Raw genomic sequence first — 13,493 nt, 5'->3', positions numbered from 1 at the left:
CTAGTAGGCAACACTGTTTCCCTAACTGACTTTGTCATCAGTAAAAGTTGGGAGTCCAAGTGTACATGATTGTCTAAGGACACTTCCAAAAAATGGAGACGGCAACAACAAACACTCGGATTTCAGATGCTTAAATGTAGTTAATTGTTAATCTGTTTAATTTATTAACACTTTTCATTTGTTTAATTTATTTTAATGAATTTGGCCAAGGGATTTGGCAACCTTGGCTAGAGCCACATTAGGCTATAATGTTGCCTAATTAGAGAAAATTATAATAGCAAGAGAAATTTGCAAATCATGTCATTCTTTTTGGCAAAGAGAAGGCGAATCAGTTAATGGATCAAACCATAGGGGTTTGATTTGATTGATTTATTATCCTAAATAATCGGAGCGACTCTTCAAGTGGTAATAAATGTGTTACCTGGATTAGATAAAATGAAATAATCCCAAAAACAGTAGCAAAGGGACAGTCAGGAAACTGAGCATCAGAATTTTTTGTACACCAATAAATTCAGAAGAAGATTTTTAATAACAAAATTGATATTTAAGACTTATTAATTATTGTCTACCGACGCTCCTCCGTCGCCGTTCAGGCATATGACGCGTAGTACATACTCCGGTACGGTAGGTGGCAGTATGCACCGTGCAAGCAACTGAAGAAGAAGAGGTTGGACGTTCGGGTTTCTGCTGAAGAAGTCTGGCAGGTAAAGTGTTTTTAAACTTGTTCCAGCTACATTTTCTTGCCTGGCACCTTTAAAATCAGCGTTAACTTGCATTTGAACGGAAAGTTGCATCTTTTTTTTGCAGTTAGTAGACGTGTTTTGTACCGGAATCCCGTGTCAAAAATAGCGACTTGGTTAGAATCGTTCCGCAAATAACTTAAAAGTTCTGCTCATAATATATGAGCTATATGAAGATTGGATGATAGTACAACAACACAAAGAAGTCCAGCCTCTCATATTACATGTTTTACATAATTATCCTAAAAAAAGAAGAGGATTGATGTCAGGGCTGTTGGATGATTTTAGTTTTAAATCTAATAAAATGGCAAGCAAGTTGAAAACATTTTCCACGGTTGTACTGCGTACAGCTTCTGTGCTTTTCTCACATTCAGTGTAGCAGCAGAAAAATGACTAAACCTGATATTTCATAATCCAGAAGTTGAATTCTAGAGTAAACATTGACTCCATTTAAAAAAAATTTAGTCTTATTCCTGTTTCACGTCCTTCTTAGTTCTTACTTATTAATTCAGTTGAATTTTGGGATAATCTGAATATTTTAGTCAATAAAATCTAGTTTGGTTGATTGAAACTGCCCATGTAAACGACACCTTCGTGAAGAGGTGCATTCTGGGGAAAACTGTAGTTCACTCTTCTATTATTATCTCCAGTAGTAGTACAAATACAGCTGATGGTTCCGTGAAGTATCATGTAATGTTGCAGAAACAACAAAGACACCAGACGCATCACAAGCAACATTAAAGAGAGAACTACTGTCTGTCTTTTCTTTCTCTATCAAAGCTCAAGGATGGACGTGCAGCTCCCGCCCCACGAGGGACACACACTCTCTGTGGTCGACATGCACACGGGTGGCGAGCCTCTACGCATCATCCTCCGTGGTTACCCAGAGGTCAAAGGTGACAGCGTGCTCTCTAAGCGCCGCTACGTCCGGGAACACCTGGACCACCTGCGAAGGATGCTGATGTATGAGCCGCGGGGGCACTACGACATGTACGGCGCCCTCATCGTGGACAGTGAAATCAGCGAGGCGGATCTGGGCGTGCTCTTCATGCACAACGAGGGCTACAGCACCATGTGTGGACATGCTGTCATCGCTCTGGGACGCTTCGCCGTGGACTACAAACTGGTGAAAGACCCGCAGTCCCCTGAGACGCCGGTGAACATTCACTGTCCCTGTGGTCTGGTAAAGGCGTTCGTTGAATATTCCAACGGTAAAACGGGCGGGGTGAGGTTTCTGAGTGTGCCAGCGTTTGCATTCGCCACAGGTATGCATCCCCGTCTAGTTTCCCTCCACATGGTTCCTCCGCAGGACCAACTAGTCCGATCCTAATTCCTCCAGGTGTGACGGTGACGGTGGAGGGGTTTGGTGATGTCACCATCGACATCAGCTACGGAGGAGCCTTCTACGCCTTTGTAGACGCTCAGAGGTTTGGTCTGGATGTGAGCAAGTCCAGGACCCGAGATCTGGTGGACGCTGCCACTGCTGTGACTAAAGCCGTCAAATCTCAGGTGAGGAAGACTTTCCTGCACACACCCCTGTGTGTGTGTGTGTGTGTGTCTCTCTCTCTCTCTCTCTCCTGAGCTCCTGTAGACATGTCATGACTGTATTATTCAATGTCCGCCACAAAAAATGTCTCCTACCATCTACACCCTACACGCTCCTTCAACATGATTCACCTTTTTATCTGCGTCTCCCAGGTGAAGTTGCACCACCCAGTCAGCGAGGACTTGGCCTTTCTCTACGGCACCATCCTCACAGACGGCAAAGATGATTATTCCTCTGAAGCCACGGCCAACATCTGTGTGTTTGCAGAAGCTCAGGTGTGTTACTGTCACGGTTCTTCTGGAAAGAGAAAGCTGGTGGAAACATGGAAGCATTTCACAGTCGCTACGACGACATGTTTCTGAATTCTTTCACTAGAAGAATCTAAATGATATCTAGATGAAGGAACTTATAAATTTAATATCTATGAAACCCAAGTCAAAGGTGAAAATAGTGAAGAAAATCCCCTTTAACTGTGTTGCCAGGTGGATCGGAGCCCCACTGGTTCCGGTGTTACAGCCCGAGTGGCCCTCCAGTATCACAAAGGTCTGATCCAGTTGAACCAGTCCAGGACGTTTCAGAGTGGAGCCACTGGATCCCAGTTCACAGGAAAAGCTGTCCAGGTTTCTTTGTTTAATAGCATCCATGTCATGTGACCGAGGGACCCCAAATCAGTACCAGTTATTAGTGCTAGGCTCAAAGCGTAGGACGCACCTCTTTTAATTTTAGTTCTGAAGTCACTGTCATTCACATGTTGCTAAATAGATAGAAGCTGTGACACGCGTCTGTTTGCGTCCTCGTCCAGGAGACCAAGTGCGGAGACTTTGATGCTGTGGTGGTGGAAGTGTCCGGCAGAGCTTTTTACACCGGAGTTTCATGCTTCGTTCAAGAGCCAGAGGATAAACTGACACACGGCTTCCTGCTGAAATGAGCCTCAATCCTGGCTTTTGTAAAATATTTTAAGAAATGAAGATTGCAACGAGTTGGCTGAGGTACCCTCGATGCCTCCAGCTCCATGTCCAGCAGAGGAGTTTACCACCAACCACATCTGGACCTGAACTCTTGAGCTACTTCTGCCTGGACCACATGATGGAGAGGCAGCAACACCATCCCTCCTTCCCAGATGAAAACATCTGGCCGTGGAAGTATTAACAGAGCTGGTGCCAATATGTGATTACCCGAAATAATACATGGAATGATGCATTCACTATTCATCAGGACGTAACTGGAAACAGTGGACAGCAAATCAAGATGTCTTAGAGCAGTTGACTGTCCTGTGAAACTCTGAAATTGTGATCAATAAAAACAGTGCATCATTGTGCAGCAGCTGTACCTTTGCAACATGTTAAGTTGGCAGTTTAGTCATTTTTGAGGGTGTTTTATAAGTTATTGATTTAATTCCAGGTTTTCGTGAGTTCCTCGTGACCATCTCCCATGGTGGTGTGACGTTCTGTTCAATTGAACTTACTGACCACTAGATGGCGCTATCAGGCTTCTCTGGCTGGTCCGCAAGTCCTCCTGACTTTACTGATACTTCTCAATCTCATGACGGTGGTAAAACAACCTGAAAAAGAGTGGGTTTTTTTCACCTGCATTCTATTAACTTAATACCAAAAAGTCAATGTTTTTCTCCCATTTATTTTCTCAGGTCATCAGACAATGGAAGGCAATATTTAAATTATAAAAATCCAATGGTCCAAGTGTGAGACACTAGATGGATTTGCACTGCTTTCACAGGTCCACATGTGGACTGTGGAGAGTGGAAATGCAGCCAGTGTGCAGGAATCATTTCATCTATTCAAGAAAAATCTTAAAGCCGGGCACTCTCATCACGTGTATTGCATCGATTGTGTACGGTTTTAATGGCGTTTTAGCGTAGTAGGTATGACTTTATATGTGCGAGTGTAACAAGCACGCGACCTTATATATAGATATAGGTAATCTATGACATTAGTGTCCTCACCTGTTGAGACATTGCAGACGAGGCCCAGGCCCGGAGAGTACCAACTCAACAATTATAATCACCAGAGTTAAGGCCAGCTCTTAACAGGTTTGAATAATACATACAGTGACCAGATATAGAAATGCTGCACGCACATCAACAATGGTGGAGTAAAAAAAAACCAACAACTCGACTTCTCGGCTGCATCGTCCACAGTTAAAACCACGTTTGTCTGACGATGCAGCGTCTCAGTCCACGGATGGTTCAGGCTGCAAGACAAAAGCAGCTTTGCGTTCAGATTGAGTCATACAGGATAATCCAGGTGTGTGTGAGAGCAGCCCCTAATAATCTATGAAATCCCTCTGTACAAAATGGCCCCTTGAGTGTGTATGCGTGTGGTTTTTTTTTAAATGGAATCATCTCCTGTTAGGATCGAGCATCAAGCCCCGAAGGAGTCTAGCTGCACGTGTCACTCCGTGCATAGATTCTGACGTAGAAAAACAGCACAGAACATAACCGCGGGTCTATCAGAACAAACCTCATCCTCATACTCCTGGAAACTTTTCATCCGGACCAAACAGATTCCGGATGACACCGGATTTGGCTGTTTAAATCTTTTGGCTTTGACTCAGTTTAGCATCAAAAACTGAAAAACAATGGAAATTCCTAACTTGTGCTGTGTGTGGACCTCCAGCGATGATGGTGCAAGGCCGCGTTACATCAAGCCCAGCTGGGTGGGAATGGAGGAGGGTGTTGAGGAATGTGCATGTCAGTTCGACCCAGATAAAAAAATGTAAAAAGGTGTGTGTGTGTGTGTGTGTGTGGGGGGGGGGGGGGCATGAGCAAGGGCAGGACTGATGACCTCAACCACCTCTTAGAAGTTGAGCTTTGTGACTGGTCGCTCTCTGCTTGAGTCTGTTGCCTGGTTGTTGATGCGCTTGCGGTTGCGTTTCATCTTGGACAAGTCCTTGTCGAAGACCTCGCCTGAGCGCAGCGCTGACACCAAGTCGTCAAACTCGCCACCGTCGTCCTCACCGTTTGCTTTTGCTTTCCGGGCCTTTCGCTCCTTCTCCCTCTGTTCTTTGAGCTGATGACAGAAATATTAGAGAGCTTCTGAAGTTGTTGATCACTACAGTAAAGCCATACTAAGCCAGAGTGTATCTTTCTATTCCAAAAGTATAAACAGTGGGGCCTGCAGGTGAGCTGGAGGTTACGGTGTGGAACATGAACCATGATGTTCCCAGGCCCTGAAACCCATTCATGCCTGCTTTTTCCACAGACTGTATATCTGTCTGGTATTACTCTGTCTTCTGGTTAACTCCCTGCTCTGTAAATCAGTCTCAGCATGCAACTTGGTAAGATGGACTCTATGGAGTCCAAGAAAGGTTCCTTTTTTTTTTGTTTAAGTTCTACAGTTGTATAGCAATGCTACAACATTTGAGGTGGCAAGCTTCAGGCTGTACTCAAAGGAAACTTAAAGGAACTTCAAAACCTTTTTTTCTAGTTCCCCAGAGCAGGAGAAGAAGACACTCTTCTCTCATCTGTGCGTGCTTTAGGAAGCAGAGACCCACAAAGTCCAGCTGACTGCTAGTTAGCTTAGCACAATGAATGGCACTGGATGGGAAGTGTTAGCAAACCTCCGCAAAATCTGGGTTCCCTCAGCAGGAAGTCTCCTTATCCAGTCTTCCAAAGTCAGCCATGATTAGAGCAGCAGTCTTTCTTCAAGGTGTCAACAAACTTTTTTTTTCTTTTTTTTTTTTTGTTGCATGAAGTTTTGGGGTGCCGACTCTGGGGGACGATTTCTCAAAAAGTTGTCATGTTCCTTTACAGTTGGTGTAACTGTTAGATAACCTGGTCTCTTTCAAGAGCTAAATTAACTTTCATGGGAGCATCAATGTACCTGAGCTTCCATTTTGGCCCTGCGCTCCTCTTCTTCCTTGCGTCTGCGCATGTTCTCGTTCTCCTGCTGAGCCTCAGCGAACGACTGCAGGAACTGGTCAAAGATGCCGAAGAACTCGTCAGGCTGCATCTTGCTGGCCTCCTCACCGAAGTGTTTTATTGCCGTCAGGAACTGTGGGAACGAAAGCACACAGGATCAAGATTTACAGCAGGACACAGTAGAACCGTGTTGGACTCTGGTTTACAGGAGACTCATTAGGTCTCAGCTCTTTGAAATCAGAGCAGGGGTCCAGTTGTCGGGCTTTGAAGCGCATGTTAACCCAGATCTGACCGGCCACTGATTACAGTCCAGGCCGGATCCTGGAGCCAGAGACCAAACGAAGGAAATGTGTTAGTTGGGTATTTCTCACAGCGAGGAAAAAAAGAGAAGCAAATCCAGATGTGACATCATGCTGGGAACTAATAGCTTCAAAGATGTGTACATTCAGATGTCAATATTCATTTGTCATTTGATGACTTCACATGACTTCACATCCTCACAAGGTCTATCAGTGTGTAAATATGTTACACAAACCAGATTCAAGGAGCTGATCAGAGGGTCAGCAGGGTCTCTGCTCCCACATCACCAGGACAGAACACCACTGTAAACACTCAAATATTTAACTGTGTGACACCATAAATGATTCACAGACACTAATGGTTGCCATGTGACCAGCTCAGCCCTTCGGTCAATGTCACACACACACACACACACACACACACACACACACACACACACACATGATGGCGGGGAAAAACATGCCGGAGATTAAAACTTCCAGCCACGAACCAATAAATGTGGACAAGTTCATAAATCAAACATCAGGGTGTCAAGCTCTCCTTTGCAGGGGTGAACATGCTCAGGTTTCTAGTTGTAACAGTTTAATGGAGCCGATTTCTTGTTAAATTGCCATTTGCAAAACCCGGGTTTGTTTCTCGTCTTGCTTTGGTGACACATCATGTCAGGAGCCACCATCCCCTTTCCTGGTTTTGGTATGGCAGTGAGCAGAATACCAGTTAGTCATCAGTGCTGCTGCAGCAGGAAGCTCAAACGCTTCACTCCTGCTGTTCACGTTCCCAGAAAGGTGACTGATGAGGTCAATAAGGCGTGTAGAAACAGCTGCGCTCCGAGGAAACGGGATACCAGCTTTCATCGTCAACTCCTGTCATTGGCGCTGTCCGGTCTACGCCAGCTCAAACCAAGTGTGCAGCCAGCCACAGAGACTCACCAAATCTTTGGCCTCGGTCAGAGAGTCCTCCACATCAGAGAAGCTGAAGCTGGCCACCGTGATGAACTGACTCACGACAGACACAAACTTGTCTCCTGCCTCCTGCGGTCGCTTCTTCTGGTACTCAAGCTCCTGCAGGTAAAAATCCAAGAAATGAGTCCCACACAGCACATTCTGGGAGGAACATGAAACTCCGTGGCCACCCAGAGCCAGTCTCTGATGGGTGTACCAGGGAGCTGAGATCCACAGATGCTAGCTGACTGATTGTTAGCTTCGAGCAGTCAAAATTCATAAAATACAATTTTCCTCCAAACATTCTTTTCCTGCATTAATAGAAGAACTAGCGTTGTTCAAAACACTCGCTACAAATTTTGGAACCAAGGTGAACAAGACGAAGTTACGCTAACCTGCCCATCCACTATCATTCATTACGCTACGCTAACTAGCAAAGATCCAGTCTATGCAGGTCTCAGCTCCTTACTACACGCACAGAGGACAGAAGGGCATCCATCTTCTTGTCTGGCTCTGGGGAAGATGGACAAAAAGCACAATTCCCCAAAAGTTGGTGTGTTCCCTTAAATATGAACAATGCGGTGTAATTGTCACTCACACTCTCAACACTTTTTAAGCCGCTTCGCAAGTTGCCGATGTCTTTTTCCAGCTCAGTCATGCTGCAGTAAAGGAGAGAAAATGATGGTAGTTTACAGAACAGAAGTTATTTAGTGGCATTAAATGAAGCTTTGCAAATATGTCTATGCAACAAAACCTTCGACTTATGGACTTGCCAACGAGACACACGAAACGTTACAACAATTTTCATACGAGGAGGCAAAGAGGAACAAATCTAAACAGTATATTTTCAACCCCTAAATTTGAACCTGCCAGCGTTTGGGTGAACTAACCACAATATTCTCCATCTCAAAATTGCACCTACTTGACTTTGGCTGCTTCAGGGACACTCTGCATTTCACCCTGAAACATCAGGACTTTGGGGTATTTCTTTTCCAGGATGGTGATCAGGTAGTGCAGCAGAGTGATATTTCTACAAAACGCAAGAGAGCAAGAGGAAAATGCGCTTGAGCAAATATGAAGGCTCCAACAAGTGTATAAATGGAGCTGGATCCCACTCTCACTGAGACGGTGCTCGTACTTGTCAATGCTGGATTTGGTATCAGCGATCTTGTTGAGTGAAGACACCTTGAAGCCGTAGGCGTTCCCCCTCGGACCCTTGTTCATGTAGTTTCCAAAGGCCAGCACCACCTCCAACAGCTGCTTCAGGTTTCGGCTGTGTAAAACCTCCTTCGATGCCCGAGTCAGAGCTGAAGCACGAAAAACAGGAAGAATGTTTAGTGGATTCAAAGTACCTGAATTATTTATTTTTAGAACATGTGTGTTGGTAGCTGGATCTTATTGATGTTGGCAAAAACACAAAACATCTGGATTTCAGGGGCCATCAATAATGTCTGCAGAAGCGCTTTGAAGGAAATACTGTCCTCACTTGAAACAGCCCAACAGATAAAAATATTCAGTACCTTTGCATAAATCATGTTTGCATTAATGTCTCCTGTATGAGATGTTTCCCACCTTCAACTTTGGGTTTGATCTCAGCTATCCTCTCTGCAAACTTCTTTTTGAAGTATAACGACTGCAGCCGCTGCTGGTAGTGGTTTATTCTGGACAGGGAGTGGAAAAGGAGCATCAGAGAGGAACAAAAATAGACAAAAGTATTATTAAATTATAAATAGGGAAATCCACAAATATGGAGAAAAGCCACAAAAAGAAACACTGTACTGCTGCCCAGGACATGCAGCAGAAAGTGATATATTTTCAGCTTATCAACAACTGAATCTTTAATTCTGGGTGAGGGAGAGGGGGCTGTTTGAGAGGCTAATAATATCTTCCTCCACTCCTAACAATAAAGGAGCTTCTGGTCTATTCTTTGATCAAGGTTAGTAGCCCAGTTGTGACACGTTTCCTTTCTTCCTTCATCCCACCAGAGTTTGTTTGCAATACAAATACCGCTATTACATTACTGACTCTATTTATTCACCGACACAATTTTGAAGAAGTGAATCACACAGACAGCCATTGTTGCGATGCTAAGTGGAAACCCATGTGTTGTTTGGTTTATCAGCTAAGACGAAACAATGGCTATTGTTCGTCAGCAGACCTGATCTGCCGAGTGCTGCGTTAACCTGAAGCTGTCAGGTCTGATACTGGCGGCCTGATACGAAATTACTTGAGATAATGGAAAAAAGAAGAAGAGAGGAAAAGTGCGAGTACCTGCTCATCTCGTAGAGGAAGCGGTCGGGTTTCGCCATTCGGTCGAGCTCATGTTTGTGCTCCTCTAGGAGATCCACGTCACTCTTCTCAGGGACGAATTTCAGCAACTGACAGACAAGAAATACATATATGACAGGAGGGTTCGTCCGAGTCAGAAAAACACCTGGTTGCTTAAAACCTGTAGCAGAGGAAAGCTTCCACTATAAACCTGCAGTGACAATCGTCGAGGTTAATGAATTCAGAACCAGTTAATAAATCCTTCATTTCTCAAAAACACTCATGCAGTGACGACATCTTGAAAACACAGCAACAACAGAAGCATCCTGAGCATTATGTCGAAAATATCACCCGACTGGCGCGCAAAGGCAGAGCTGCAGCAGGTTAACAAACCCACTCCACCCACTTGTGTGAGCCATCCTGCATGTGTATTTTAAAAGGTGAAAAGTGCTTTCTACCACCATCATCCAAACACCGAAAGATAGAGAGAACATTTCAAGGAAGAGCAGTTTTCACCCCTCCATCAGACTTCCAGATACTTGATACTTAAACTCTTCAAGTTGTTCTGGTGACTCTGCACTCAACTAAGACACTTAGTTTGTCTTTTCATTTGTCCCTTCTGGTCTCAAGCACAATTTAACTTTTACTCTACAGTTATTCTCAGGGAAGAGTTTTCCTTTTTTAAAGCCTGCTGTATGTTTCCAGTAAGAACTAAATGTCAGTCTAAACTTATTCAAACCCATTTAGACCTAAAACGCTCATGGCATATTTGTAAATAACCCCGTAAAACCTGAGGGTTTTCTGGAAGCATGGAATTAAAACCAAAAAAAGCTTAGACCTTTAGTTTCTATGAAGACTAACTTGCCCTTGCCAAAGCGTTCACTGAATTAAACAGTTAACCAAAATGTCATGGACGTGGCCTCAGGTGTTAAAGGGAGGAATATTATGTACCATCGGGTGTTAACAGGATAACAGGGACACATTGAAATACAGGACATTTGTGCTTTTCATGGCTTTTCTTCTTGTTCCCAAAATGGGATCCAAACCCTCACAACACATGAAATAAAACAAATCCTTAATGCAATGACGTGCAAGAGAGGGAATCGGAATTCTGCCAAATCAACAAACAAGATTAAGTCCCGCCATTAAATAAAAGCCTTTTTTGTTCATAATTGCTGCATCTGGTGACAAACCTGCTCTAGCATGTCTTTGGGAAGATCCTCCTGTTCATCCATGGTTAGAATGGCTCGCTTGATTTCCTCGTTTGAAAGCTTCAGCCTGCAGCAAACAACCGTTAAATCCATCAAAAACACACAAGCCAACATTTGGACTTTTACACTTCGATGGGGTCCAAGTACCTCGAGAGAAGGATGTTGCAGTTTTGCGCTCGACGGCCATCAATAACAGACAGCTCCTTCACCTTTTTGGAGCTCAGGGTGTCGTCTTCAGCCTCTTTCTGTGAGTGGAGTGGTAAAGAGCTCAGAGTGCAAATCTAACTTGTCCACATTTGATTTAGTTACAGATGAAACACATAACAAAGACTGACAAATGGCTCGAAATCCTAAAACAAGGTTCAGATCACGCAAGGGTAGATCCTGACATGCAAACAAGACGGGAGGACAACAGGATCACAAGTATAATGTACAGACAGACTGAGTCACACAGGGGTGAAAAGGTTTCTAAAATCCACTGTAAGTGCACTCACCTGTTTGCTGTTATTGATCAAAAAGAAGTCCTAAAATGCAGTCAGGAAGCAGGGAAGATGTAAGCATTCATTAGAATAAGTAAAGCAGTTACGTGATTGCAGCCCAAAAAATAAACAGCAAATGAATCATTCAGCACTTCCGCATTGATGGATCCAACAGTAATGAAGTGAGCAGCAGTGAAACATGAGTGGTTGTTCAGTGGCATGGTCATGCTGTATCACATACTAATCAATCACATGCTGAGTGTGCACATACGAAATCGTGGATCAAATGTTTGTGTAAATTGTTGTGATTCTGGCGTTAAAAAGGACAAACTTTTGGGAAATACTTTTTTTTGCCTTCCTCCTCAGAGCCAGACAAGAAGATGGATGTTCTTCTTCCTCTGTGCAACATTAGAGAGCTGAGCTTTCGCTGATCTAAGAGTAGCTGACCGCTAGTTAGCTCAGCATGATGACCGGTGGTGGATGGCATGTGTTAGCATACTCTGCCTTTGTAAAGTTATCAAATACACTTTTCTCCAGCGTAGTCTTTGCCTGCTTCAAAAGACCCGTGGTTTAGACCTGACACATCACCAGAACAATTTTCTCGGTCCGAAGCTCAGTTGTAACTACAGAAAACCATCCATTCATTTTCTACCTCTTATCCTGTTCAGGGTCACAGGGGGGCTGGAGCCCATCCCAGCAGCCTTCAGGCGAGAGGCCGGGTTCACTCTGGACAGGTCACCAGTCCATCACAGGGCCAACACATAGAGACAGACAACCATTCACACTCACAGTCACACCTACGGTCAATTTAGTTTAGCTGAGTAGGAAAATGCTAACCTGCACATCCACTTCCATTCATTGTGCTAAGCAAGGTAGCAGTCAGCCTGTCCGTGGGTCTCTGCTCCCTAATGCTCACAGTGAAGAGAGCAGGGGTATAACTGCCTATTTGTGTCTGGGGAGGATAGCAAAGTAGCATATTTCCCAAAAAGTTGTCATGTTCCTTTCCTTTCCTTTCCAAGACATGCTCTTATGTGTAACATGCTAAAGGTTGGCTCTGACTACTGATAACAGAACTAAAAAAAACTTTTGCAAAGCAAAACTTCTGTTTAATTACCCACGAGGCTTCTTAAATCATCTCAAGCCAACAGAAGCAGCTCACTCATGCATTTTAAATCACATATAATCAAAACCAAAGCAAACAAAACAGAACAAGCATTGCATTCATATAAAAGCAGCAATTCAACTAAACTCAGCATAAGTGATGTGTGAATGAAATTGACCCCCCGAAACTAACTTGTAATTTCTCCCTTCTGCTTTTTTTTTTCCTTCACTGAACTTTTAGGGTTACAATCAAATTCTAGGAAAACTGTTGATTTTTGGAGAATGTGGGAGCAGAACGGGAGAAATTTCTGAAAAAAAATCTAAGAACAAGCCAAGACTGAATCCAAAAGCCAGCTGAACCCTAAGTCCCCCACCCACCCACCAGAGGTGAGGGGGCAGAGATCAGTACCTGTTGTCTCTGATAGGCAGAGAAGGTCTTTTCGATGTCCTCTAGATCCAGGATTTTGAAGACCTTTGCATCATCCACCTCCATCCAAACAGTGCCGTCTAGTTTATTCTGAGCAGAGACCACAGAACCCATCAGAGACTCCAACAGAATCAAGTTCCCATCTTAACGTTCCTGCAAATGTTCCCACCTCAGCTAACTTGGACCAATTGAAGGACTTGAGTGGGTTGGCTGGCTGAGGAATGGTCTTTTTCTTTAGAGATGTTCCCAGGGGAGCACCTGGTGGTGGAGGGATGCCCATGCCGGGTGGGCATCCAGGAGGGCGTGGGGGCCCGCCGGGAGGAGGGGGTGGGGGTGGTGGAGGAGGCATCATACCCCCAGGAGGTGGTGGAGGGGGTGGCGGACACAAACCTCCAAAAGCTGGCATAGGTGGAGGGGGCAGAGGGCCACCAGGGGGACCAGGGGCGAGTGGTGGGCCACCAGGAACAACAGCAGCCTGTCTCTGCTGCAGGGAGGGAACCAGACAGCTGCGGTTTAATAACACAACATACGACCAAGGGCGATATGATGCTGTGAAGGCTAACATACGGTACTGAGCTCGTGCAGTCGGGCGGTGAGCTCGGC

The 13,493-nt window shown here is 44.6% G+C and overlaps 2 protein-coding genes across 5 annotated transcripts in view; one reads left to right on the top strand and one right to left on the bottom strand.

The window, feature by feature from the left end:
* The first annotated feature begins 602 nt into the window (after positions 1-602).
* On the top strand, positions 603-3,596 carry l3hypdh (trans-L-3-hydroxyproline dehydratase). Its single transcript, XM_086188970.1, has 6 exons — positions 603-704; positions 1,521-2,005; positions 2,080-2,249; positions 2,439-2,561; positions 2,769-2,906; positions 3,089-3,596. Exons 2-6 carry the CDS (start codon positions 1,528-1,530, stop codon positions 3,212-3,214), a joined length of 1,035 nt encoding a protein of 344 aa, XP_086045096.1. The 5' UTR covers positions 603-704; positions 1,521-1,527; the 3' UTR covers positions 3,215-3,596.
* daam1b (dishevelled associated activator of morphogenesis 1b) overlaps positions 3,469-13,493 on the bottom strand; it is a 47,674-nt gene continuing 37,649 nt past the window's right edge. For 2 of the 4 annotated variants that reach the window (XM_086188968.1, XM_086188967.1), the window contains exons 14-27: positions 13,458-13,493; positions 13,060-13,374; positions 12,873-12,980; positions 11,378-11,407; positions 11,031-11,128; positions 10,866-10,950; positions 9,676-9,782; positions 8,977-9,065; positions 8,543-8,711; positions 8,327-8,434; positions 8,003-8,063; positions 7,393-7,524; positions 6,126-6,296; positions 3,469-5,312 (exon numbers count right to left, since the gene is read on the bottom strand). The exon at positions 13,458-13,493 is cut by the window's right edge and continues 152 nt beyond it. In XM_086188968.1, coding sequence (XP_086045094.1) covers positions 5,100-5,312; positions 6,126-6,296; positions 7,393-7,524; positions 8,003-8,063; positions 8,327-8,434; positions 8,543-8,711; positions 8,977-9,065; positions 9,676-9,782; positions 10,866-10,950; positions 11,031-11,128; positions 11,378-11,407; positions 12,873-12,980; positions 13,060-13,374; positions 13,458-13,493 — 1,722 coding nt within the window. In that variant the 3' untranslated portion in view covers positions 3,469-5,099. The remainder of the gene's footprint in view (positions 5,313-6,125; positions 6,297-7,392; positions 7,525-8,002; positions 8,064-8,326; positions 8,435-8,542; positions 8,712-8,976; positions 9,066-9,675; positions 9,783-10,865; positions 10,951-11,030; positions 11,129-11,377; positions 11,408-12,872; positions 12,981-13,059; positions 13,375-13,457) is intronic. The other 2 variants (XM_086188966.1, XM_086188969.1) reach the window with 2 other exon arrangements.

This window comes from Aulostomus chinensis, chromosome 20 (genome assembly GCF_037954235.1).
Source record: "Aulostomus chinensis isolate RoL2024-O1b breed Wild chromosome 20, RoL_Achi_v1.0, whole genome shotgun sequence".
In the NCBI taxonomy this organism is placed as follows: Eukaryota; Metazoa; Chordata; class Actinopteri; order Syngnathiformes; family Aulostomidae; genus Aulostomus; species Aulostomus chinensis.
Note: the sequence above shows the minus strand (reverse complement) of the source record. Positions and strands in the feature narration are given on the sequence as shown.

What these genes read in the sequence shown, in the direction of transcription:
- l3hypdh (XM_086188970.1), top strand. Translation starts at nt 1,528, where the DNA reads ATGGACGTGCAGCTCCCGCCCCACGAGGGACACACACTCTCTGTGGTC. An exon ending in AGCGTTTGCATTCGCCACAG is followed by an intron (nt 2,006 to 2,079) that starts GTATGCATCCCC and finishes TAATTCCTCCAG; the next exon opens with GTGTGACGGTGACGGTGGAG. An exon ending in CTAAAGCCGTCAAATCTCAG is followed by an intron (nt 2,250 to 2,438) that starts GTGAGGAAGACT and finishes TGCGTCTCCCAG; the next exon opens with GTGAAGTTGCACCACCCAGT.